This window comes from Pongo pygmaeus, chromosome X (genome assembly GCF_028885625.2).
Source record: "Pongo pygmaeus isolate AG05252 chromosome X, NHGRI_mPonPyg2-v2.0_pri, whole genome shotgun sequence".
NCBI classification, from domain to species: domain Eukaryota; kingdom Metazoa; phylum Chordata; class Mammalia; order Primates; family Hominidae; genus Pongo; species Pongo pygmaeus.
In genome coordinates this window covers 8,302,291-8,329,047 of record NC_072396.2, presented here as the reverse complement: position 1 = coordinate 8,329,047, position 26,757 = coordinate 8,302,291, and the positions used below count along the sequence as shown (strand labels likewise).

Below are 26,757 nucleotides of genomic sequence, written 5' to 3'. Positions count from 1 at the left end.
GGGAGATAGGCCACAGAAATAAGGAAAAAGCTAGTAAGGGCAATTTTTTTTCCTGCTCTTTGTGCACAGGTTCTTCATTTCCCTTTTGCACTGGACCCTGCAAATTGTGTATCCAGCACTGTTCCTAGGACTTTGTGAACGGGGGAGAAATGGGAGGTGTGATCAAGTACCAGAAGGCTCTGTGCTGTCTCTGCTGGTCTGGGTGATTCCTGGACTGGCGTTCCCTGAGGTTGCACCTGGCACGTGTGGCACCAGCTATGTTCCTGATGCTGGACTCCATGGCCCTGGTCTTTGCCTCTGTTCTCTATACCCCCAGGACTGCATCCCCATCTCAGGCCGGCCTGGATTTGCTCAGCTATTCTGTCACTCCTCATTGGGGTGTGCAGAATCTTCCAGATCCCTTGATCACCAGGCTGAGGCTTACGTTAGCTCAGGATCTAGGCATATCCCTCTCCCAAACCTGCATTACAGCCCTGGTGCCATGTTGACCAACCAGAGAACTTCTCTAAGAATAGTGGTTCTCAACCCTAGCTACACATTAGATTCACCTGAGAGGTCCCCTCAACTCCCCCCGCCACCCCCACCCCGCCGACTCCCCACCACAATAATATTGATGCCTGGGCTCCATCCTCAACTCATCAAAAGCAGTAGAATTGAGAACCACTGTACTAGAGTATTATAGCTCCCCAAGGCCATGTGTGGGAAAACAGGCATGCCCTTTACCTTCCTGTGTGTGTCTACAAGAGCACTCCCAACATAGAACCATGAAGGTGGGGGGAGTAGCACATTAATTTTCTGCCTCAGTAGCCCTTTTTCCTTCTCCCACACCTCGACTGTGCTAGTGGGCAGGATGGGCTTTCCCCCTTCACCTAGGCAGCGGCTTTCCCTGAGTTATATCCTGAGTTGGCCCCTACGCACAGGTAGGCAGTCCAAATTAGGAGTCCTCGTGTTACCACACTACCTGATGTGGAGGCCGGAGGCCGAGAGACCACACCAAAGCTTTGGGCAGGAATGGTGTCCCCTAGTTGGCACATGGAAATGGACCCCAAGTCTAAGTCTTGATAACTCGACATTTGACAGCTTGGTAGAGGAGGATGAGCCTCTCAAGATCCTGCTGGGGTACAGCTGGACAGCCTCATTTCTCAATTCACTTATCAATGTCTCTATGAAAATGCCTGCCATAAACAACCTGTGAATATGGGTCTACTTTGCTACTTTTGACTTTGCCATTGGGGAGGCACCATGGCAAAATGGTAAAGAAATGAATCCTGGCTCTGCTACTGATCAAATGTGTGATCTTGAGAAAGTTACTTAGCCTCTTTGTAGATCATTTAGCCACCCTTAAAATGTTAGTGCCAGCGCAGTACGTACCTCACAGCGTTATTAAGATGATTAAAAGAATTGATATCTGTAAGGTGGTTGGAAGACACACACAGTAAACACCATGCAAGTGTGTGTTAAGTAAATTAAAAAAACATAAACAACACTTTCCTCTAACAACATAAAATATAAAGTAAATTAAAAGTATATACACAGAGGTTTTGTGTTGCATACAGTATCATATTAATTTGCCATTCTAGTATACAAAGTAAAAAACAAAATGAGTATAGAAAGTAAAAAAAGAAAAGATATTTGAAAACATCTAAGTGATGGAAAATGACCTGCAATTTCAACAATCACATCAACAGTTAATGAAAATTTAGTTTGGGTGGATGCTAACTGTAAGTAAAATTCGGGTCATTGAACCAATGTGTTTGTCTGCATTAACAGAAGGTACTTCTCTTTTAACAATTAAGCAAAAATGTCATTTCAGTTTCTTTTCCAACAGAAGTGCATGTAACTTTTGCCTAGGTTCACAGAATAGTGAAATGAAGCTCAGTTCTCTTTAAAATATTATCTTGTAAATGTTTCTATACCCTACAGAATCTGAATTATTTTCTCTGATAAAACTAGAAAAATGTCCTCATCTTTGGTGCTCAGTGAATTTTCTAAATTTTGGTGTAGATATACATGAAGATACAGGAAAACTAAATTCCAGAATGATAATGAGCCTTTTGAAGAACCTTAACCTTATGGTATATTTATGGTGTGTTCTGCTTTCTACAGTTGCTTTTTGTTTTTTGTCTTGTTTTGTTTTGTTTTTGAGATGGAGTCTCACTCCGTCGCTTGGGCTGAAGTGCAGTGGAGCGATCTCGGCTTACTGCAACCTCTGCCTCCCAGGTTTAAGCGATTCTCCTGCCTCAGCCTCCCGAGTAGCTGGGATTACAGGCACCTGCCACTACGCCCAACTAATTTTTTTGTATTTTTAGTAGAGATGGGGTTTCGCCATGATGGCCAGGCTGGTCTTGAACTCCTGACCTCAAGTGATCTGCCCGCCTCAGCCTTCCAAAGTGCTGGGATTACAGGCGTGAGTCACCGTGCCCAGCTTCTACAGTTGCTTTTTAAGTGAGATGTGAAGGTGCTATGTGGCTACTCAAATGTTTATATTATGAAAGGTTTACTGTCTTAATATGACATTTCTAGTGCATCTTAAGAGTGGGATCATGCTCCCTCAAGATGAGGACAGAGAATAAAATATAGGAAAGAAAGCTTGGTGCTTAAAAGGACAATATAAATAGGGCTCTCCAGCTTCCGTCTGGGAATTTTAAAAATGCAAAACACATCTTAGCCAGGTATACCTGGGGATAGGCTTTCCCATGTAACTAATGCTGTTGGAATGACTTTGAACTTGCCATCTCTTTCCTTCACAGAGGGTGAATTCTGTGTTTTCATTATTTTACATTTAGCTGCTTACAGGAATCAATGATAGTTCATTAGAGCTTGGCAATTTTTTCACCAGGAATAATAGAATCAATCCATACAATTCAACAAATATTGTCCCACATATTACTGGGTTCTATTAGCCCCCTACTTCTCTGCTGGTTTTCTGAGAATTCAAGTCATAATAAGAGAGCTTGAAACTACAGCCACCTTCTACATGTCAGCCAGGGCCCTTTCGGAATTTCACTGTGACTTCCAGCTCAGACGCCTGGCCCACTTTTACCTATTCTTTTTGTAGTTTTCCAAATGGGGAATGCATCTGTATAGTTTCGGATATTATGTTACTTTTGCTACAAATTTAGTGAAGCTGTTGTAAAGAACATTTTTGAAAGTTTATGTCAATAGTATATTTATTTATGGCTTTAACACAAAATATGATACCTTAAAGGATGTCCACTAAATGATGACTATTCTCTTTTTCAAAATGCCTTATGATGCTATGTTCTAAAGTAAGAGATGATGGAGAGAACCTTGGGATCTCCTCCTACTCCTTAAAAATTTTTGGCAGAAAAGCATTATCATTATTGTCACTGATGTCAAAAACAAACATTTACTTAGCATCTACTTTCATCCTATGTGTAAGATAAGATTCTTGCCACCACTCTAAGTAGCACAGCTCCCTACGGGGAAATTTATCACAGTGAAACATCACTCATTTACACTGACTTGGTGAGCAAGTCTTATGCCCCCTCTCACATCCAAAATAGCCCATGAAATTCAAAGAAGCCAAGTAACCCTATAGTTAATTCAATGCTGGACAACATTGATGCCAAGTAACACACTGTTAATTTGAACATATCTAATATTGCAACTAACTTTTGGTTGTACTAAACATCATACTTGTGTTCCTATTTGCTTGGAGGAACGTGTGCCAATTAGATATGTACTATATAGTTTTATGTATCAAAAGGAGTAAAGCAAATTGTCCCATTTTATACAGAGATTACAGCTGCCTTTTTGCTTTCATTGAATTCAACAAATATTTATCAAATACTGCAGCGGACAGGTGGATTGAGTCTGCCAGGCCTCTTCCTAGGAGGGCTTTCCCACCCAACTGTCTCTGGAACCGCAGTGCATCCATTCATATTTACCCACTGTCTGCACAGCCCATGCTCATCTCATCATGGGCTCAAACCATCATGTATCATAATTTGCTGTTCACACTGATAATTGCAAGGACATGCATGTAATAAAAACAGAATCAAAGGAGTCTTTTTCTAAATTTGGGAGGGAGATAGTGATAAAAGCACTTTTCCACTGATAAGCTAAGATGTGGGGCTGCCTGCAGAATGAGACTAAGAAGAGAAACACAGAGAGGAAGTGGCAAAATGGTGATCTGATATGGTTTGGCTCTGTGTTCCCACTCAAATCTTATCTCAAATTGTCATTCCCACCTGTTGAGGGAGGGACCCATAATCTCCATGTGTCAAGGAAGGGAGGTGATTGGATCATAGGGGCAGTTTCCCCCATGCTGTCCTCACGATAGTAAGTGAGTTCCCACGAGATCTGATGGTTTTATAAGGGGCTCTTCCCCCTTCACTCACTCCTCTCCTGCTGCCTTGTGAAGAAGGTGCCTGCTTCCCCTTCTGCCATGATTATAAGTTTTCTGAGGCCTTCCCAGCCATGTGGAACTGTGAGTCAGTTAAACCTCTTTCCTTTATAAATTACCCAGTCTCAGATATTTCTTTATAGCAGTGTGAGAACAGACTAATACATGGCCCTAACAGCATTCACTGAGTGCCTGACTGAGCCATATCTGCAGTTAGCACTACCTCTAGCTCCTTGATTATTTAAAGTAGCATATTTTCCTCTGCTAAAGCTAGTTAGATATCTGAAACATGCAGTTTAAAGATTTTTTTTTTTTTTTTGAGATGGAGTCTCACTCCATCACCCAGGCTGGAGTGCAATGGCGCAATCTCGGCTCACTGCAACCTCCACCTCCCGGATTCAAGCAATTCTCCTGCCTCAGCCTCCTGAGAAGCTGGGATGATAGGCACCTACCACCACACCTGGCTAATTTATGTATTTTAAGTAGAGACGGGGTTTCACCATGTTGTCCAGGCTGGTCTTGAACTCCTGACCTCAGGTGATCCGCCCACCTTGGCCTCCTGAAGTGCTGGGACTACAGGCGTGAGCCACTGTACCCAGCCCAGTTCAAAGATTCTGATTATAAACATTTACTCATTTCCTATGCTTTAGCTAACTTCTGTGTGCTGAAGAAAGCCAAAAAGTACAAGTCATAGTCCCTGCTCCAAATGAACTCTGAACCTAGAGAGTGGTGGAGAGCATATCTCTAACTGAAATAAAAGGTCAGAGATGCTACAGCAATAATGTACACATAGTAACAAAGATGAGGGTGTGGCTAAGATTAACAGAGGTGGTTGAATGTATTCTACAAGTAGAGTTTGATTTAGGCCTTGAAGAAAAAGTAGGGCTTAATGGGACACAGAAGTATGAAAGGACATTTGAACAAGAAAATACAGTGAACTAAAGGAAGTTTACCTTAAGATTCTTTTAAAATATATTTGTAATGCCTAGCCCAGCTATTTTCATATATTAGACAAAAAGTTTATCTAATGAGAGCAAAGGCGTGAAGACAAATGAATAGATACATAATTTATTTGTAGTTAAGACCTTAGCCAATAACATAATCCCCTTTTATAACATTGCTCCTAATGGAAATTATGTTTGTTTTACAATCACCTACTTTATGACATAGCTTCCAGGAAAAGGAGACATAAAAAAGAGTTACTGCTGCAAATGATCAATAGAGAAGGGTAATTTTAATTAATTGCTAGGCTTGCTTTATTTTTCTTTTCAAGACGTGAACAAGTTCTTTAAATGCTATAAATAAACTCATATATAACATCTATTAAGACTTTTACCATTTTTAAATTGTAAATATCCAAATATGAAACCAATCACAAATTCTGACCCGAGAAAGAATTACAGGAAGAAAGATTCTGAGACTCAGAGTAGCCAAATAACACAAAGCTTGGCACATCATAAAAGCTTAGTATTTTACTAATTTGTGCACACGCTTTAGAGCAGGGCGACCTGGCCTTATAACCTCTGCACAGATATGGAAAGGCTACCTTAAACTTTCATCTATTATATATTTCTCTTTTTATTTGAGTCATCTATTATATATTATTATATATATCTATTTTTTTTTTTTTTTTTTTGAGACAGAGTTTCACTCTTGTTGCCCAGGCTAGAGTGCAATGGCGCCATCTCAGCTCACCGCAAGCTCCACCTCCCAGGTTCAAGTGATTCTCCTGCCTCAGCCTCCTGAGTAGCTGGGATTATAGACACGAGCCACCACGCCCGACTAATTTTGTATTTTTAGTAGAGACGGGGTTTCTCCATGTTGGTCAGGCTGGTCTCAAACTCCCAACCTCAGGTGATCCACCTGCCTCGGCCTCCCAAAGTGCTGGGATTACAGCCATAAGCCACCATGCCCGGCCCATATATTTCTATCTTTTAACATTATACAAGTGATATGAGACAATGTATATAAAGGACTGGCATGGAGTGGGCAGACAATAAGTGTAGTATATTAATAATAAGATTCTAATAATAGGAGTGGATGCTCAGGAAAGCAAGGCATTTTACTAACAAAGAATAGACCAAAATCCTTATTTTGTCGCTTTGAAATGAGGTGATTAGATAATTAAATGTTTTAGTAGTTAGGGTGTTTATTTTGATAACAGCACTAGTAATGACTAGATCTTGTACTCCAAATTAAAATACAGTATTTTGGTGAATTTCATGGAGCATAAGGCACTGAAGCTGTCCACCTGTCACCCAACAATATTACTTATTTGATATTGATATTATTTCCTCAGTAATCGGCTCCATGATAAGAAAAATATTTGAAGGCTAGAAAGGACTATTTATGTCTGAACAATTGGTGGACCCCTAGCAGCCATGTCCACTGTATAGTTGCTTTGCGATGAAGTACACAGAGCAGAGAATACCAGTTTTCTTTGATTGGGATTTTAAAAAGTATTTAGGATTATGTGTACATTTGGTACCACATACTCACCACCTGGCTATCAAGGATCTGAACCCGTTTTCTATAAAATACATCGTTTAAGCATAAAAACTCCGAAAGCTTGCCTACTTTACTATCTCTGTTTTTCAGCTCAATGCATAATATTACATTTGGAACCCTTCACATACTAAATTAAAATGAAGTTTATAAAATAAATGTCACATTTTTAAAATGTTTCTCTTTAATAGAAATAGTTTGATATTTAGTTTCAACACCATGTTAAAAGATCTAAAGATTATCATATATTATCAGATATATTGAGTCATAAATAAATTATATTTCCAAAGGATGGCTATTTTGAATTGTTTTCAGATTGCTATGGTCTGAATGTTTCTGTCCCATCCCAAAAATGTATTTGTTGAATCCTATCCCCCATGGTGATGGTGTTAGGATGTGGGGTCTTTGGGAGGGGAGGAGGTCCTGAGGGTGGAGCCTCATGAATGGGTTTAGTGCCCTTATCAGAGTGGCCCCAGAGAGCTCCCTTGCCCCTTCCACCATGTGAGGACAGGGCAAAAAGGTGCCATCTATGAACCAGGAAATAGGACCCCAACACACACCATCTGCTAGTGACTTATCTTGGAATGTTCATCTTCTAGAACTGTGAGAAACACATTTCTATTGTTCATAAGCCACCCAGTTTTGGGTATTTTGTTATAGCAGTCTGAACAGACTAAAACACAGATGCTATCAAAGAAAAGTCTTATTTTGTTTTATATAAATATGTAAACATATAACAGAAATATGTAATAATGTAATATCTATAATATGGTATATATATAAAATTCATATTTTTTGAAAATATATTACATTTAGAAAGACTTTACCCAGTGTTCCTTTAAGTAGTCAGTTTTTGTAGCATATTTCTAATGGAAAACAGCCATGCGCAATGTAAAAAGCACTTATATTAGTAAGAACGGTTTGGTTTGCAGGCTTTAGAAACTCAATGCTAACTAACTTAACAAATAGAAAAGGGTAGGTGTAGTGGGGAAAGCGAGTCAGGAATATAAAATATATTGTTTATGCATGAAACCTTTGAAAGCTTACCTGCTCTATCTTATCTAGAATACCAGTTACAAGCACTGTAATTAAGGAATTCTAATACAATAATAGAAATACTCAGGAAATCCTTACCATCTCTATTTTTCAGTTCAATGTATAATATTACATTTGCATCCACAGGCTCAAGAGGGGCAACCACACCTAGGTGCCTGTCTGTGTCTGTCTGTCTGTCTGTCTCTCTCTCTCTCTCTCTACCTCATTCTCAGCTCTGGATCCCTCTAAGCTGCCTCTGTTTTCAGGCTAGCTCCCTCCATATAGTGGCATTCACACATGACCCTCTTCATCTATTCCCTCACTGTGTTCCTAGAGATGGTGATCTGTAGGAAGGAAGTAGCCCCTCTTTCTATGGTTTCGGATGGGCAGTTCTACTCCAGGATTGCAAAAGTTCCTTTCTCTGAACTCCATGGTGGTCTCAAGACAAGATATTGCTTAAACTAGGCACAGACGGCATGTTATCATGAGTATTACTTTGAAGCCCCCACGGAAAGGGCAGTGCTCCAGCAGTGTTGCCACGCTCCCCTGAAATTAAAGTGCATGTAACTAAGCTCCACAGTTCATCAGGATCAGTTTGCAAGATTTAGGGAGGAAGTGACAAAAGAAGAGCAGTTATCAAGCAGGAGGCAGAATAAGCAAAGCATATTGAATACACATGACAAGAGATCTGTTGTTTTTTTAAAAAACCAAAGCACTTGTAACGTTGACCGACAAGAGGTGTGAAGATGCCTGCCGGGCACGGTGGCTCACGCCTGTAATTCCAACACTTCGGGAGGCCGAGGCGGGCAGATCACCTGAGGTCAGAAGTTCGAGACCAGCCTGACCAACACGGAGAAACCCCGTCTCTACTAAAAATACAAAATTAGCAGGGCGTGGTGGCACATGCCTGTAATCCCAGCTACTCGGGAGGCTGAGGCAGGAGAATCGCTTAAACCTGGGAGGCAGAAGTTGCGGTGAGCTGAGATGGCACCATTGCACTCTAGCCTGGGCAACAAGAGCAAAACTCTGTCTCAAAAAAAAAAAAAAATGCCAAGACTGGAAAATAAAATAACACCACAAGGAGAATAGGCTGAAAGAACTGATTAGACTCAAAGATTCTGAGATACGGTCCTTTCCCTGGAGCAGAGGTGTGGACAAGCAACCCTTATCCATGTCCATTTCTCCTCCCTTATGGGATACAGGATAAAATCTCCTGAGAGGAAGCACTGGAGAGGAAAAGGAGCCATCAAGCTGGGGCATTTTGTTTCTGTGCTGGGTGCTACTGTAGGCACCTCCCGAAGCTAAAGGTTTCCTACTTTGTAGCTGGTGTGCACAACCAGGGCATCTGTGCATGGCTTTGCAATACCACATCATCACACTTCTGTAATTACACATCAGATGTCTCCCTACCCACTGGACTCTGCATCCCTGATAAGGGCTGAATTCTTTCAACTGTGTATGCCCTGTACCAACGTAACACTTGCTATACAACAGATGATTAATAATTATGTAAATGGCTAAATAAACAAACCCGTTTGAAACTAAATTACTAAGGAAACTAGAGCAAAAATAAGCAAATTACAGAAAAAAGTTTCAAAGGGCAATTAAATTACTATATATTCAGATCACAATGGTAATTTACATAAATCCAACATCCAAAACAAATATTTATTGATCATATGCTATGGGCCAAGTGCTAAGCTTGGCGATGAGATGACAAACACAAATGTGAATGAATATGATATCCTTCCTTACATTATAAAGCTGAATTTTTTGTTTTTTTTCTTTAGAGATGAGGTCTCACTACATTGCTCTGGCTGAAGATTAACTCCTAGGTTCAAGCAATCCTCCCACCTCAGCTTCCTCTCACCCAGCTGGGAGCTGAACTTTTAACTAGTTACATGGAGATATGATACGAGATAGAAGGGAGTAAGGAGGAAATAAGTTTAAAATTTTAAGAGTTAAATTATGGAGCATTTTGCTGCTCCAAAGAGACTTACCTTTGGTGAGCTCTCACTCTGCCAGCCAGGTGTAGAAATAGTGGATGCCCTTATCTTTCCTTTAAGTGAAAGATATCAAAGTTGTGGTGTTCATCCAGGCTGCCCAGTGATAAAGTTTTCACTTGTCTCCTGAATTGACCTGCTGACAGTGTCCAAATGCAGGAAATAACTTGCTCTGTAAACAGCATCCCAGATTCTGGTTCTGTGAATCCAGTCTCTCCTTAAACTTCTGATGCCACCACATCACTTTAAACCAGACCACCTGTCTTAATCCATTCAGGCTGCTATAATAAAGTAGCATTGACTGAGTGTTTATAAAAGAAATTTATTTCTCACAGTTCTGGAAGATGGAAGTCTGAGATCAAGGTGCCAAGATGGTCAGGTTCTGAGGAGTGCCCTTTTCCAGTCTGCAGATTGCCATCTTCTCTGTGTACTTTTATCCTTACATGGTGGAAAGAGACCTCTCTGGGGTCCCTTTTCTAAGAGTACTAATCCCATTCATGAGGGCTCCACCCTCATGACTTAATTACCTCCCAAAGGCCCCACCTCCTAATACTATCACCTTGGGGGTTAGTATTTCAATATGTGAATTTTGGAGGTATACATTCAAACCATAACACCACCAAAGGAGTTAGACCACTGCTTCAGGATTCTGTTAAAACGCAGATGCCGACTCAGGAGATCAGGGATGGGACCTGGGATCCTTCCTTTCTCATGAGCTTCCTGGAAGATGCAGTTCTGGGGAGGATCACACTCGACCTTAGAGTTAGAGGATTGTGGAAGGTTTAAGGACTGGAGTGTGTCCTGTATTTTCCTAATGTACGTTGTGCCTTCCCTTCACTAAATTCCGGTGGAGGTAAAGAATTCCGAGTAATGCAGTCATTCTATGATAAGGCAATAAGGTGTTTTCAGGATCAATTTTCTCTAAAGAATAGTTATGTGAATTAAAAACATCTTCCCTAATCGTCACATCAAGGACTCACAGGTGTTGTTGGCCAGAGACGACGCACCAAGACAGAAAGAAAAAGCCCAAGCCAGAGGCAATTTGGAGAGCTCCACCTCTCCTCCCTGTTTTGTCTAAGGTAGAGACATTCTCGCATCTCCCAGATGCTCCTTTGTAGCCTCAGAGAAAGTCAATCTCTGCCCTTAAACTAGGGGACCTGGAGAGCCTTCAATCACGAAGTCAGGGATTCCTCCAGGCTTGGTTATTAGGATTAGATAAGGAAAACACTGTTTGGGGAGAGAAAGAATTATCAGAGTCCTTTAAATCTTGGTGGGCATGGCAGGCATCTTGGCGGTGGTTGAAACTGCTTAAGTCTAAGCCAGTGGTGCCACAGGACAAAACAGCCACCTGCTCACGGCCCCCTATGTGGAAAAAGCTTTCCAATTTAGTTCTCTCATTTTAGCATCTCAATCTGCACATAAGGCACGCGGGAAACTCAGAGACGTTATGCTACCTACTCAAGGTCACACAGCCTAAGGTCAACTGAGGATATGAAAGTTCCCCAGAGCTACAGTCCAGCTTTTCCTTTAGATAGCACTTCTTAAAAAAACCAAAGGCACGCCTTGAAAAGCTGCAGGATGTCCAGCCCCAAAATAGCCGCTGGAGTCGGCCCCTAGGGGCAGCTGGACCGCCCAGGCGGGCGAAAGGGTGGAGAGGGAGAACCACTTCCGGGAAACAGACGCGAAGAGGGGAAGGCACTTCCGGGGCACAGAAAATGAGGATTATTAAGTCAGTTGCTCGCAGGTGAGGGCCAAGTAGCATTAAAAGACACGTAGGGATTAAAACGCCTCTCTAGGGTGTGGGTTAAAATGTCTCTCTAGGTACTCGAAGATAGCATGACTCTAAACGAGGAAGCCTTGCCTGCGCTGGAAGACGCTCCGGTCTAGCGGCCAGGTTGAGTCCAGAAGTTTAAATAGAGCAGGCGGGGCCTAGCGGACGCCTGCGTCGGCGCGATGACGTCACATACCTGCGCGGGAGGCGGTACCAACCCCTGCCGCAGGACTTTCCTGGGCCGGCTCGCGGAGAGCGTAGCGCGGCCTTGGTGGCGGAATGGCGTTGAGTGACGGTCCGGCCCCGCCATCTGGTTAAAGGGACTCGTTCAACACGGAAGTGTCCCGGGGCTGCATTGGTACGGAGCCCTGGGGCCCAGCAAGGGTGTGCTCCTGCGGGACTGATGCGGGGACCACCCCGGCCCTGCCGGCCTCCAAGCCACCGGGGGGCCCTGAGCCTGTGCTGGCTGGGCCTGGCCGCCTGCATGCTAAACACCCAACCCCCTTCCCGTCCCCATTTGCAGAAGTAGAATCAAAACTGGGGCTTGACCCCGGATCGATGACTGGGACTCAGTCTACGCGGACGCCAGCGCAGCCTGCGGCGGCCGAGCCTCCTGCCCTCACAGGGCCTGGCCGGGTGCATCAGGAACAGGCGGTCTTAGGTCCCTAAATTCGAGGCCCTGTAATGTGCCTCATCTTGGGGTCCCTGAGTGAGGCCCTTGGGCCCCCAAGGAAACCCTGAGACCTTCAGAATGGACAGCCTTGTAGAGGCACAATTTCATTCACGTGGGCAAATTGTGCGCACTGAGGCATAGGAAAACATGTAATTTTGTATTTAGATGTGTTGCAAGTATAAAGTGGTGTGGCTGACATTTCATAGAGCCTTAAATTGCCTTCACCAGTCATGACCTCAGTTTGTCTTGAGATACTTGGCAAAGAAATGTATTGCATTGTTGAGCGATTGCTTATTGCGTTACTGAGTAATTGTATTGGCGTTCATAAAAGCATGGGTGCTCACAATAGAAATTGGGAAGGGGAGTAGGGAACTATATTTGAAATCTTCTGATACACTTACCAAGAACAAATGTATTGTTCATTTGGAATTTCATACGGTCTCTAATAATTTTCTGTTTCATAATGGTAGTGGCACCCCCACCCGCAAAACGTTTCAAAGGGTCAAAAGACCAAATGCCCTTGTCAACTGGAATTTATACATCTGTTTCCCGCCAAGTAATTAAATCGTAGATTGCATAATCTATGCACCGAATAAATGTGGAATTTTTTTTTTTTTTTTTTAATGTATAAGACTTGGGTCAAGGTGAGGAGGGAAAGAAAGGGTTTCCTTGAAAGATTCTTGTGTTTAATTAGAATTAATTGAAACCACTGTGCTTAAAACAGAGAATGATGTTAGAAGAAAGCCTTGGAACGATGATCAACATAAGACTACACAGTACGTGGGATAAACTATTCCAACTTACAGCATTTTTGTTTTTTGTATTGCCAGTGCTGCAGCTAGAATGAAGCACATCAACCTATCATTTGCAGCGTGTGGATTTCTGGGCATTTACCACTTGGGGGCAGCATCTGCACTTTGCAGACATGGGAAGAAACTTCTGCAGGATGTCAAAGCCTTTGCTGGGGCGTCTGCGGGATCCTTGGTTGCTTCTGTTCTGCTAACAGCACCAGAAAAAATAGAGGTAATTAAGTAGTAACTTAGGCTGTGTTCCTCATCAAGAAATTAAGACCCAAAGGCAAACATGAGCATTGACTCTACTAAGTTAAGACTGCAGAGAAATAATCCTTTGCTTGGAAACAGAAAGGATTAGGACTTTTCTCTTAAGATGTAATTATTAGGGATCTGTGTTCTGGTTGTGGAAAAGATTATTTTGGGTGATAGTGAAATAAGGAAATAAAATGACTTATATTACTCTTGAGTGTTTATTTATCCTTAAGATTCCAGCTCTGTTCCTTTCAAGCAAAGGATATTTCTTCTTTCTATGATCATGAGAAGAGCATAGGGCCTGTTTTCAAGGCCTTGAACATGTGGGCAACAAGTCTTACCTCACTGCTACTTAGAAATAGATACATAAATTAAAATGTGGGCATGCAGTTTCTATTAAGTGGAATGGTATAGGAATTTAATTCTTTTTTAATTCTCACAGTAAGAGGAAGCTCTGAGTTCCAAGCAATTTATCCAGAAGTAATACAAATAATTCTTCATTAAGTATTTTATTTAATGCAATCTATGTTTTAAAATCTGTTTTCTGCTATCCAGACAATGATCAATCATTTGCTGACTGTGAGAGCTGAATTCTGTAGTTGGAGAATATTATATTTGTTAAGCATTACGTACTCTAGCAGCTTTGAACAATAATGAAATAACAATTTAACACCCTCATACCCAAGAATGAATTTCAGTCACATTTAAAATTCCAAAACTATGCAATTTTAAACATCAGAATCTCATTTCAGATCTTTTGTGAGCTGCTTATCAAAGGGAAGCTAGATTTGAGGCCAGTCATTCAGAAATCCACTTATCTTCCTGTCTTTATATGGTTGATTTACAGGGAACTAGAAAAGTGATTTAAAAACTGCAGAGATTAAACAGGATGAGAACCTTAAGCCATGCAAGGTATAAATGAGGTGGGAAAATTCCCCCTAAACTAGCAGATTCATAAGCTTTGAATTACAAGCTACCTCCTTCCCATAACTGTGTTTCGTTTTTGAAGCAGAGGACTTTCGGGGTGTCACTTCTTCCTTTTTACTGCAGTCTTTTCTTGAGCTGTGGCAAATCCTAAGCTTTGGAGTTATGTAGACTTGGTTTCCAATTATCAGCAAATTAAAAAATGTATTGTATGATTTAGAATTAACCTGATTTGGAAATACTGCAATAGTACAGCCATTTATACTTAACTAAAATTCTGCCATGTTAAGACATTGAATAATTTATGTGAATTGGAGACTTGATGTCATCATATTCTCAGATTAGTTTACCTGTTGTTATTTATTTTTTGCACTAAATGAGAGACTGGGTTGTGTTGTCTGATGGTGCTGGTATGATGAAAAGGTGTGTGTCTTTATCTGGTGCTCTCATGGGAAGGTAGAAAATAATTTTCTTAGTTTCCTTAGGGCATCCTCATTTGTTCTTCTTCAAAATAATTTTTCAGCCAGAGTAACCCTTTGACTTAAGGTTATTTTAGTTCCTTTATTTTTAGCCTCTGAAATAAAACACTTGTAGGATAGCCTTGAGTTTTCTTTTGCAAATGTTTCTACCTACTCAGATTCGCGTTTGCTCGGTTCTCGCTGATGATGTAAGTTCCTCAAGCTTTTTACTGTTGTGACAAATACGTGTGTAATTAATCTTCTGAGCTTATGCATGAATAATTAAGAGGAGCACCTGATACTGGGCATATTTTAAGTGGTAGGCAAATTTAGACATTGATGTGGAAGAGCTCAATGCTGCAAGTCTTTCCTCAGCCCTCACAATTTGCGAGGAAGCCATGGTGCTAGACTTAGTGGGGAACTCAAAGATGAATAAGTCCATCTTTAATAAGTTTACAGTCTGGTCTGGGCTATGGAGAGTATTGAATATAACTAAAATTAGTACAAAGAAATAGGCTAGATGGGCAGTCTAGCTCAGTAGAATGAACGTACATTTGGTGGGGCTACCCCCATTTCTCACCCAGGAGCTTCCCACAGCCTATAGCAATTCAAGCTCCCTACAATCCACCTACCTCATAGCGCTTAGAGTGATGTCACCCAAAGGCACATCTGATCACCTCATTACCCCCGGGGCAGGGGCTGTCTGTGGACTTAGGATAATGTGACCCAGGTTTCTCAGCATGTATCACAAGGCCCCATGTGACTTAGCCCTACTTGTGGCTCACCATAGGGACACATTTCAGCTCTGTGCCCCTCTCAGAATTGTTCTTGCTGTTGTTTTTACTATCCTCTGCTTTCACCTTCGTCCTCTGCCCAACTCCTGTTTATATTTAAGTCCCAGCCTGGGTGTCAAATTGGAGGGAAACCTTTGGCAACCCATGAGGTTGGAGGTTGACACACACTGTATTCATTTCCTGTTGCTGATTTGACAAAGGACCTTCAACTTAGTGGCTTAAAACAGCATGTGTTTATCATCTTCCAGCTCTGGAGGTCTTAAGTCTAAAAGGTTCTCACTGAGCTAAAATCAAAATGTCCATGCTCACTCTCTCCAGAGGCTCCAGGGGAGAATCCATTTCTTTACCTTTTCCAGTTTCTGGAGGGTGCCCAGACTCCTTGGCCCCTGACCCCTTCCTTGATTTCTAAAGCCGTAAGCACAGCATCTTCAAATCTCTCCAACTCTGCCTCTCCTACCTCCCTCCTTCCCTTACAAGAAACCTTGTGATGACATTGGGCCTACCCAGGTCATCCAGGATTATCTCCTCATCTCAAGGTCCTTAATTGGATCTACAAAGTCCCTTTTAACATAGAAGGTCTCCTAGTCACAGGTTCCAGGGACTAGAATGTGGGCATCTTTGTGGGCAGAGGAGAGACTGCTGCAATAATATAGCCACTTAACTGAAATTCTGCAATGTTAAGACATTGAATGATTTACCTGAATTTGAGACTTGATGTCCTCATATTCTCAAAACAGTTTACCTGTTGTTATTTATTTTTTGCACTAAATGAGAGCCAAACACACCCTTGTGGGGGCTCTTATAGCCCTCTATGACCTGCTCTTGGAGGCACTTATGAATCTCATAAGCACAGGTTTTTTGTATCTTGTCCTCTCCAAGTCCCAGTGCCTAGCCAAGTACCTGGTGCCCAGTTAGTTGCCAAATTAATTCATTATTTAATACAAAACAGACTTAGGTGTAAATCCTGGCTCTGAGACTCATTTTTAATGAGATATTGGGATAGGTACTTGAACTCTCCAATCCTGCATTTTCTTGTCTGTGAAGTGGGATGGTTATACCCACCCTGCAGGGTGATGTGAAGATGAACTGACAGTGTCACCTCTGTGGATCCCAGTCCAGGGTAGACAAGAGCATCCCTGAAAGACTTTATAAAATACCAGTGCCCAAGATGAATCTCCGAAGACTCTGATTCAGTCTGTGCAAACCATAGACGTCACTACTCCTATTTCTGTCACTGGTGCTGTCATTTGTAATCAGCTTTGTTGCAGGGTTGTAATCAAACTGCTGCTGAGACCACAAAATAGGGGTGGGAGAGAAGGTTAATTGCGCTGAGGCAACCTTTTGAAGAATGTGCTCAATTAAAATTCAGATTGAGCCTTCAAGGATTTTTCAGATGGGGCAAAGGCCATTTAAGGTGCTTTACAAAGGAAAAAACAAAAAAAGATTAGGATTCTGAGAGTGTATACCTTGCAAAGGGCCTGAGAGTGGTGGGTGAGGCCCCGGCCAGGTGGGGAATTTGCACACCTTTAATAATGTGACACCCTACATTTGCTGTTGGGTCTACAGAATCCCAAGTTTTAGAAGTGGAATGATTTTTTTCTTTCCAACACCTAGGGTCACTTCTTAATTTTCTTTTTTTAGGAATGTAACCAATTTACCTACAAGTTTGCCGAAGAAATCAGAAGGCAGTCTTTCGGGGCAGTAACGCCCGGTTATGACTTCATGGCCCGACTAAGGTATACAGAGTACATTTTGCCCAAAAGTACATGAAGACAGAATGTTGACAACTCTCTGTACAAACTGTGGCAAGCTCAGCATTCTCTCTTGTGAAATATTTACAGGGAGTTCAATAATTAAAGGTGAATAATTCAGATTGCTTTTTCTTCTTTAGAAGTGGAATGGAGTCGATTCTTCCTCCCAGCGCTCACGAGCTGGCCCAGAACCGACTGCACGTATCCATCACCAACACCAAAACTAGAGAAAATCACTTAGTCTCCACTTTTTCCTCCAGGGAGGACCTCATTAAGGTAACAAAGCCATGTTTCCTATTTGAAGAAATCAGCAAGTGCTGATTTCAATACTTCTTATAAAGTAATGAGCATTACCACGTTCTTTAGATCCTGTGTCTCTTACCAGGCCCGATAGATGGTTGAGTGCTCAGTAAATTACGTGTTAGATGAAAGTATTCACCAGGATCCCTCCTGGGGCCACCTTATGATGCACTGTGATCCAAATGCTCCCTGTACTTGTTCAGTGTTTTCCTGCAATGTTCAGATCTCACATTGATTATGTGAAGCAAGTCGCTGATGCAGTTTGGTAGCAATAATAATTCCTGAAATTTATGTGGCTAATACTTTGGAGTGTATGTAGGGTTTTTAACATGTACTCTCTTATTCAGTCCTTCAAGTCCTTCTGTAAATCAGGTAGGGTAGGTGTTATTGTGACCCTTTTATGTTTTTGTTTTTGTTTTTGTTTTGAGGTGGAGTCTCGCTCTTTTGCCTAGGCTGGAGTGCAGTGGTGCAATCTTGGCTCATTGCAACCTCTGTCTCCTAGATTCAAGCAATTCTCCTGCCTCAGCCTCCTGAGTAGCTAGGATTACAGGCACGTACCACCATGTCCACCTAATTTTTGTATTTTTAGTAGAGACAGGGTTTCACTGTGTTGGCCAGGCCAGTCTTGAACTACTGACCTCAAATGATCTGCCCGCCTCAGCCCCACAAAGTGCTGGAATTACAGGCATGAACCACCACACCTGATCCCTTTTATGTTTTTAACAGAGAAGTGAATGGAAAGATTTTATGTGATGTACGTACCTATGTACCCAAGATTATCCTGCGTGGCAGTGGGAGCTAATTCTGGTACCCAGGTCTCTTAACTTTTCAATCTAATGTTCCATTTTGTTTCTTCCATTTTGTTCTGATGTCTTTCTATCCAAACACATTTGAAAGTTGGTTGGTTGAGAATTCGTTATCTCTGGGAAATACTTCAGCTGGTTGATTTCCAAATACCAGTGTGCCTGCTGTGGTAATGCACTGAATATTTGTAGGGTGGAAAGGGTGTACTTCTCTTGGAATTTTTTCTTGTTTTTCCCTCTAGTGCAAATCATAACAAGCTTCAGGTAATATGGAGAATATATGTTTTCATACAGCAGAAGGTAATGGGTTGAGAGTAAGTGGTAAGATTCCATATATTCGGATGCTGTCATTTGAAATACTTAATGAAATGTTGAATTGACAAGTAAAATTACTTTGCCACTTAATAGATTAGAATATTTTTCCTCGATATCCCTATTATGTCATTCTCTCACTTACAAGAGTCTTTCTATCTTATAAAAAGACATTATTCTATAATCTTATTACAATATTATGTAGACTTGACACTGTCAAGGGAGGAGCTGGGCAACCCATGCTAAGTGGTCCTAAGCCATCATTGTCCAATACAGACAGATAAGGCTTGCGGTGGGCAGACATGCATCCTCTTGTTTACCTAGGAACAGACTGTGTGCTCTTGTGACATAACATGAGGGGGATTCTGCCCCAGCTGTCTCTTTCTCACGGAGTCCATCCCTGGCTTTTCTGTCTACAATGACAGAACTCTCAGCCCCTGATCTCCCCACATCCCTTCTGATTTACGTATCACTCTTTAGCGTGCTACCTCTTTTACTGCTGTCCTGTTTAGCTTTCATTGTCCATCCTCCTTCACCAGAATGTAAGCTCCAAGAGGCAGGGGTTTCTCTGGTTTGCTCACTGCCGCAGCCCAGTACCTGCCACACTGCCAGCCATTGTGTAGGCACTCTGTAATATGTGTGAAACGAATGGATATGAACCAAGGTTGCATCTGTTACACTGGCTCGATTTAAAACAAAAGAAAAGAAAGAAGCTGGGCCCTCCATACTGTATGACCTGGGCAAAATCACATAGCTGGCTGGGGCCCAGCTGTGACTGTGGTCCATGTGTCTAGCACTCTTCCCCTAACTATACCCCACGCTGGATAAAATGCTCATCCTCCCTGTCCATCCCTTTTATGTGGCAGACAGAAGAATGACACCCAAAACTGTCCTTACCCTAATCCCCAGAACCTGTCCAGATGTAACCTTACCTGGCAAAAGGGATTCTGTAGATGTGATTAAGTTAAAGGTCTGATATAGGAGGATGATCCCATATTATCCAAGTGGACCCAAACTAAGTACATGAATCTTGAAAAATGGACACCTTTCCTGGATTCTGTGTACCATGGCTGGTTTAGAGATGTAGCATCCACATGCCAGGGGAGCACAGAGGCTTCTAGGAAAGCAGCTCCCCACTGACAGCCACCAAAGAAAAGGGGGCATCTGCCCTGTAACCTGTGGAACTGAATTCTCCTAACACCTGAATGAGCAAGGAGACACATTCTCCCCCAGAGCCTCCAGAAAGAGACGCAGCCCTGCCAACACCTGGATTTTCCCCAGAGAGACCCATACCAGACTTTGGACCCTCAGACTGTGTGACAATACATGTGTCTTGTTTGAAGGGGTTAAATTTGTAGTAATTTGTTATAAAGGCAATAGCAAACTATTGCTGTTAAGAAAACATGACGTTTTTCTAGTTTCTTTGTTTTGGATAATAACTATTCAGAGAATTCGTGTAATTACTTGAGTTCATTGAACAGAAGAGAAATTGTTGACAGAAATGTGTAATACTTTGTAAGGAGAATATGGAATAATTGATATTTATTCTAGGTTCTACAAGAAACATTCCACGTGTTTAGGAGGATGTTTTAACATTTTTCAGAACTAAAAAGAAGGAAGGATGAATAGTTCCTTGATAGCAGATGGTGATTATCAAACTGTGAAACCTATGTCTGGAATAGTCATGAAGCATTTAGCGGAAAAGAGTGAGAGTGCGGGAAGACTAGGGATGATGTAGCAAAGGAAGAAGTGTGAAGAGGAAGTAAAGTAAACCCCCTGCCAGGTAGGGACGTGATCAAGTATATATGTTCCGGTGAAAGAAGTGGCTGGTGGGAGAATGTTGTCTGAGGTGGTTCCATGGGAGGATGGTGCTTCCGACCTTTTTGGTTGGGACTGGGGAGGCTGCCTGAAGGTCACCCCACTCCCCTTAGGTGGAGACAGGAGGCTCTGAAGCCATGCATTGAAGCAGCTCGATGATGGGTAGCTGTGGGTCTCCCAGGGCTTGGCACACCTGGCTCTGAACACACAGCCTGGGGTCTTGATATGGTTTGCCTGTGTCCCCACCCAAATCTCACCTTGAATTGTAGTTCCCATAATTCCCACGTATTGTGGGAGGGACCCAGTGGGAGATAATTGAATTATGGGGATGGTTTTCCCCATCCCATACTGTTCTCCTGGTAGTGAATAAGTCTCACAACATCTGATGGTTTTATAAGGGGTTTCTGCTTTTGCTTCTCTCTCATTCTCTCTCTTGCCTGCTGCCATGTAAAACGTGCCTTTCGCCTTCCACCACGATTGTGAGGCCTCCCCAGCCACATGGAATTGTGAGGCCATTAAACCTCTTTTTCTTTATAATTTACCCAGTCTCAGGTATGTCTTTATCAGCAGTGTGAAAATGAACTAATACAGGCCTACTTCCCAGTATCTGGATATTCTGTAGATGGGAGGGGATGGGAGACAGAGAGAAAGAGAGAGGTTGATTAAAACTCAAGTTAGAGTAAAAGCATGGGAGAGCATGAAATACTAAACACTGGTGATTTTCACCTTCTTTAAACTTTGCTCCATGTTGTATTTTCTGTTTTTATCATTAACTCATTTATTCTGCTACTTAATGGTTGAATTTTTTTAAAAATGCCAAGTTTTTCATTATCCACTAGCCGACTAATGCTGTTTGTTACAGAGTGCCTATGTACCTGAAAATCCAACTAGAAACCTGTAGCTTAGAATATGTGAGAGTGTGTGCTTGTGTGTGTGTCTGTGTGTGTATTTTGACGTGTTTTTGAATCTCCTCAAGAATGATTACTTGTTTTATGAGTGTCCTGGTGATCATGTCTAGGCCTGTTGTTTCCTGACGTTGTCCTCTTGTACTGATTATTTTTGAGTCTCAGTTTTCTCATCTCTGAAATGGAGTAATTCACACAATAATACTAACGAGTGTTACTGTGCAGAATAAAGATAAAGCATGTGAAAGTGTGTTTTAAATGATAAAGCCCTTTATGCATGCTGAATGGAGCTAATATTTCATAAATAATGAACGAATAACATAATAACCCACACACACCCCTGCTCAGCGCCCTTGTATGAATCTGTCATGAAATTTTAAAGCCATGTTAAATCACAACTTTCTTTTCTTCAGGCTGAATAGGATTACTTTTTCTTATCACTGTTATTCTTTAACCCCTTATTACCTGTCTTCATGAACAATGTGCTAACTGATATCTGTAATACTTCAGGAAATGGTTGCTACTGAGTTCTTGCCACCTTTAGGCATTTGATTTTACAGCTCATCATTATAAGCCTTCTTTTTTAAAATAAATAATTTTGTGTGATGATTCACACTTAATTTATCTTAATGAGCTTCACCTTTAGTAGCATGGAAAAATCACTCGTTTGATAGCTGCAATGCTAGTTGATTGTTTTCTTGGAACCCTTGTGGACTGTGTGGTCCAAGTATTCATTTTTTTGGGGGTTGAATTTCCACAGAATTTTGAATCTTACGTTCATGAGGATTTAACTCAGTCTTTTCTACTTTATAAACTGTTATAAGACAGGTGCAGGCCCTAAGGCATTCCTTTGTTCAGAATTTATTGGTGCCAACCATTCCCCTCCTCCCTTATAGTGACTATACTGACAAAGGGAAACACAGATGATGTCTGCTACTCAACTACTTGAAGGCAGCCTGCAGAGGGGAGACCCCTTTATAGAGTTAACCAGAGCCCCAGGAGGCCCCCCTCCAAAATCATGTCTTTATTTCCCATCTGAGAGATTTATTTCCAGGTGCCACACCCAGAAAAATGTTACCCCCAAAGATGACCCTTTATGTCTGTGGGTCGCCAGCAGATCAACACCAAGCTGAGATCAGTTCCTGCAAATGCAGATAATTTAGGGAATTGAAAAGAGTCATGGAAGGGTGGTACACATCCACCTAACCCTGTTGTTGGTGGGCTCTGGGACCCTTGGCGAGTCTCAACTTCTTGGAGCCTTGGTTTCTTCATTTTTAAGATGGAGACCTTCAGAACAAGGTCAAATGAAGTATGTATGAAAGTATTTCATCAACTCTTAAGTACACACCAGATGTGCATGGTCACCTTCAAGTGCCTCCACTTTCCAGACATCCATCTCTTCATACTGTTCATTATTTAGCATGATTCCTTCCTGATTACTCTCCTGGTGTGCTGCTCTACACAGTATCCCCCGAGTGTCAAGTGTGTGCATTTTGCTTACCAACACATTCATTTCGAGTTCCAGATTTTATTGTGGGCTCTTTTTCTTTAGAAGCATGCATGCAACTAGGAAATCCAAACACATTTTAATGTTAGCCTTCAGCAAAGCATAACTAGGGAGGTGAGCCCCTAGGTTAAAAGAAAGTCATATGCAACCTCCAAGGCTGAGCTGAAATGATGCGTAAATTAACAGTGCAATGGCGTAGTAGAGTTCCACTGCCTCCCTGAATTGGTCCAAATCATTGAATTCTTCATGTTTAAGACTGATGCACAAGTGTTTTCCGAAAGGGTCTTTTGACACGTGTGAATGCTCTAGGGTAGAGGTACCCAGGAAGCCTTTCCGGCACCGTAGTGTCCCTGGCCGTCTTGAGAAAATTCTGCCCTGTCTCTATTGCAGTGATGTCCTGAATTTCTTTGCATGTGTGAGAATGCTCTTAACAAGATCCTCTCACATTTAGCCTTGTGAAGGTGAAATAAAAACTGAATTTAAGATTGGTCATTATCTTGGAAAAACTGAGGAAGATAAATTTGAATCTGTCTTTGAATTTCAACTACAGCAGCAAGTTCTGTATAAACAGTTAATTCTCATTAAAGTCCACAGTAAACTTTAGGCATAAATGAAACTTGCTGAGAATTTAATCCCTAAGGAAGCTAGGCCACATAATTTTCTAAATACCTCTTTTCTCTAAAATGCAAAATGAAGAGAGTCAATCAGAACGTGTCGGGAATGTGCACCTGGCAATGTTTTATACTGTTGCTACAGGAAGACACTAGCTCTCATTTTTATCATTGTGTGTTTAGTAAGAACACAAATCAGTGGTTTCACATATGTCCAACATTTAAAGTGCTGTACCAAGTGATAGGGTGTGAAAAGTACACCCCTGCTTTCCACATCAGCGTTCTCAACCACAAACACTGCACTCCTGGCAGTAAGGGCCCAGATTATTACCCAGATAGTTATTTCTTGTGACAGCTGTCTGTCCTTTGTAGGAATTTGAGCAGCATCCCTGGTCTCTGTTCAGTAGATGCTAGCAGGACACCCCCCCACCCTCCACCCCAGGTTATGACAGACACATTGCTAAATGTCCCTAGGGGGTAAAATCACCTCCAGTTGAGAACGAGTGCTGTAGACGTGTTGAGGTTCATTGGCGAGGTGAATTTCACTGGGAATATTGTGAGGTGAGATACACTAAAAGCACATGTTTAGGCATAATATTTTATTACATGACCTTAGAATGTCAGTCTTTATCTCCTTTCTTAGGAAATCCTATTTGCCTGCAATAAAATGGCAGTAAGCTGACTACAAATAAGAAAAGCTGCTTAGCTCTTAACTATCTAAAGCTAATTTCCCAACTAAACTTGGTTTGATATACAAATCATCAGTCCATATAAAGAGAGAGTCAGTTATGACAAAAACAAATACATTGAGTTGGAGGAGTGACAAGTATTTTCCAGTTCATTGCACTTTTCATATCAATCAGGAGGATTCTTACTGTTATTATCTGTAGGAAAGTAATTGGATAGCATTTTTCATCCAAATATCTCAAAATAGTTGCAAGCATTAACTTGTGAACTCTACATTATACTTTGACACGGGGGAAAAGAAAAAAAAAAAAGTAATTCTAAGGTTAGTGATTTTTTTGCAGTCCACATGTCTCTCTGCAGAATAATGAAATAAATCGTTGTATTTATGTAGTGTCTTTGGTTCTTTAAAGACCTCTAAGTACTGTAATTTCACAATATGTGTGCTATCTACAAATTGCTCTAGTTATTGCTTTGCAGTGTTGCATTTGCTGAATAATTTCATTAAATAGCTAGATTGTGCTTGCGAAACATACCTAGGGTCTGTGATTATTTTTTTTAAAAGCATAGCCAATTGATGATAAGGTCAAGTTTAGTTAGGGTGAATGCAGTTACCTTAACCATAAACAACCTTTCTCTGAAGCCAATGATGTCATTGCTACTGGTGGGCTGAGAGGGTTGGAGTTGAAGATGCCTGCTTTCTGTCCTCTCTCTCCTATTGATTTATTAAGTGATCTTCACCAAATCACCCAAGGTGCTACTCACTCCTGCTTTGCCTCTTTGTGAAAGAGACATGATTGCTCTAATGTCACAGTATTGCATTATGCGGGCCATTTCAAGTTGAGATTTTGAGAAGAATGTCATGGTGCGGGCATGTCCGCATTGACATTTTGTAGAAGGTTGGCAGACCTTGCGTGAGGTTATTATTATGCCTTGTAATAAATAAATAAACAAGCACATAAAAAATAAATAGAAGCGCCTGCTTTCCTTTGGGAAACAGTGCTGCAAATTAGCATGCTTTCAATATTTCAGTAAACAAGCGATTGAGATAGATGTGCATAAAATTGACCAAAAGATGAAAAAAAGACCCATTGTGAGAAATCTGACATGTGTATGTTGGCTTTGGTAAAAATATACATTTTATATTAAATTGGTTCTGGGGACAGTCTCAACCACGTATTAGCAGAGAGACCTTTGAGCAACTTTATCTTTTTGAGACAGGGTCGAGAAGTAATTAAATAAGACACTATATTTGAGGCAAGGTCTACTTCATGAGTGTATGGCCTGTGCATCTGCACGTGGCTGCACTATCCAAAGGGCCTCACCGTTGGTTTAATGCTCTGCTCTCAACATCTTAATATTCTCCATACTTTCTGAACAGGAGGCCCTGCATTTATCTTATTCTGGACAGGACCCAGAAATTATATAACTGATTCTGGCACCTAGCGCCAGCATGGTGCCATAGAACCCTTTCACACTTGGCTATTTCTTACCTTCTTTCCTGCTGGAGTCCCTGTGTTGTGCTGTTACCGTTGAATTTGCCACTGCTGAAACCTGAGGCCCCAGAAGCTTCTTTGGGCACTTGTCAGGAGCCTGTTGCTATAGGAGCTGTTACAACCAGGCCTGTGCCTTTGCAACCAACATGCCACCAACAGCACTGGGCAACCTTCTTTAGTGCCACTATTGGGGTAAGTGGAGGAGTGTTGGGTCCATTCCCATCACAGAGAAGGGAGAGAGATACCCAACAGATGTTTGTTGAGTACTAGCTCTGCCAAGGGCTGGACATACCAGGAGAGACACAAGTCCCCGTCCTTTCAGTGGGTTTTTTGGTAATGAGGAAACAGGAGACATGTCCAAGGAAGAACCACTGCATAAGAAAGCTATGGAAGTTCCCTGTACCTGGTGCAGAAATAAACATGGCAAAAGTGGATTCCAGCTGTGTCAGGTCACAGCTCAAAAGAGGATTTTCCTATGGAAATTGTTATGCTGGTGACTGAGTCTGTAATTTAGTTGCAGTTCAGAATAAATAGGCTTTTGAGAGCTGACCCAAAAACCATACCTATAACATTGATTTTTGGAGGAAATGCCTTCTGAGTTCTAAATAATTGTAAATGGATGATCTGCAAGTCAGCATTTGAGCCATAATCCATTTCTGAATAATGTATGATGAAAAAAAACTCATGAAATCTTTGACAACAAACAGCCAGAGTCTTTCACTTATCAGTTGAAAGATTATAGCTTAAAAATATTCAGTATCTAATGCTGTATGTTTTCAAATAGAACACTAGTGATTTGGAAACTACACGGCAAAATAAAACATTTACATTTTAGAAAAGCTATCAGAGCCCAACTTCTTATGATGTATGGAATGGTAATTTCCTAAATGACAATCTTTTTCAACTGTTTAAATGGGAGATAAAGCATAATTGATGTCACTGCTTGCCAGGGTTCCATTACATATCCTGACCACGTCATTGGAACATAAAAT

General features: G+C 41.5%; 2 protein-coding genes across 3 annotated transcripts in view; one reads left to right on the top strand and one right to left on the bottom strand.

Annotated features, from left to right (window-relative positions):
* Positions 1 to 11,820, bottom strand: part of LOC129024424 (variable charge X-linked-like) — a 561,660-nt gene extending 549,840 nt beyond the window's left edge. The window contains exon 1 of the mRNA XM_054471482.2: positions 9,910 to 11,820. The gene's annotated coding sequence lies outside the window, so the exon portion shown is untranslated. The remainder of the gene's footprint in view (positions 1 to 9,909) is intronic.
* The window catches only part of PNPLA4 (patatin like phospholipase domain containing 4), a 27,935-nt gene continuing 12,774 nt past the window's right edge, over positions 11,597 to 26,757 (top strand). Inside the window, exons 1-4 of one of the 2 annotated variants that reach the window (XM_063660701.1) lie at positions 11,597 to 11,656; positions 13,187 to 13,379; positions 17,220 to 17,314; positions 17,470 to 17,605. In XM_063660701.1, coding sequence (XP_063516771.1) covers positions 11,628 to 11,656; positions 13,187 to 13,379; positions 17,220 to 17,314; positions 17,470 to 17,605 — 453 coding nt within the window. In that variant the 5' untranslated portion in view covers positions 11,597 to 11,627. Of the gene's footprint in view, positions 11,657 to 11,879; positions 12,042 to 13,186; positions 13,380 to 17,219; positions 17,315 to 17,469; positions 17,606 to 26,757 lie in introns of those variants that run through there. The other variant, XM_054471479.2, reaches the window with a different exon arrangement.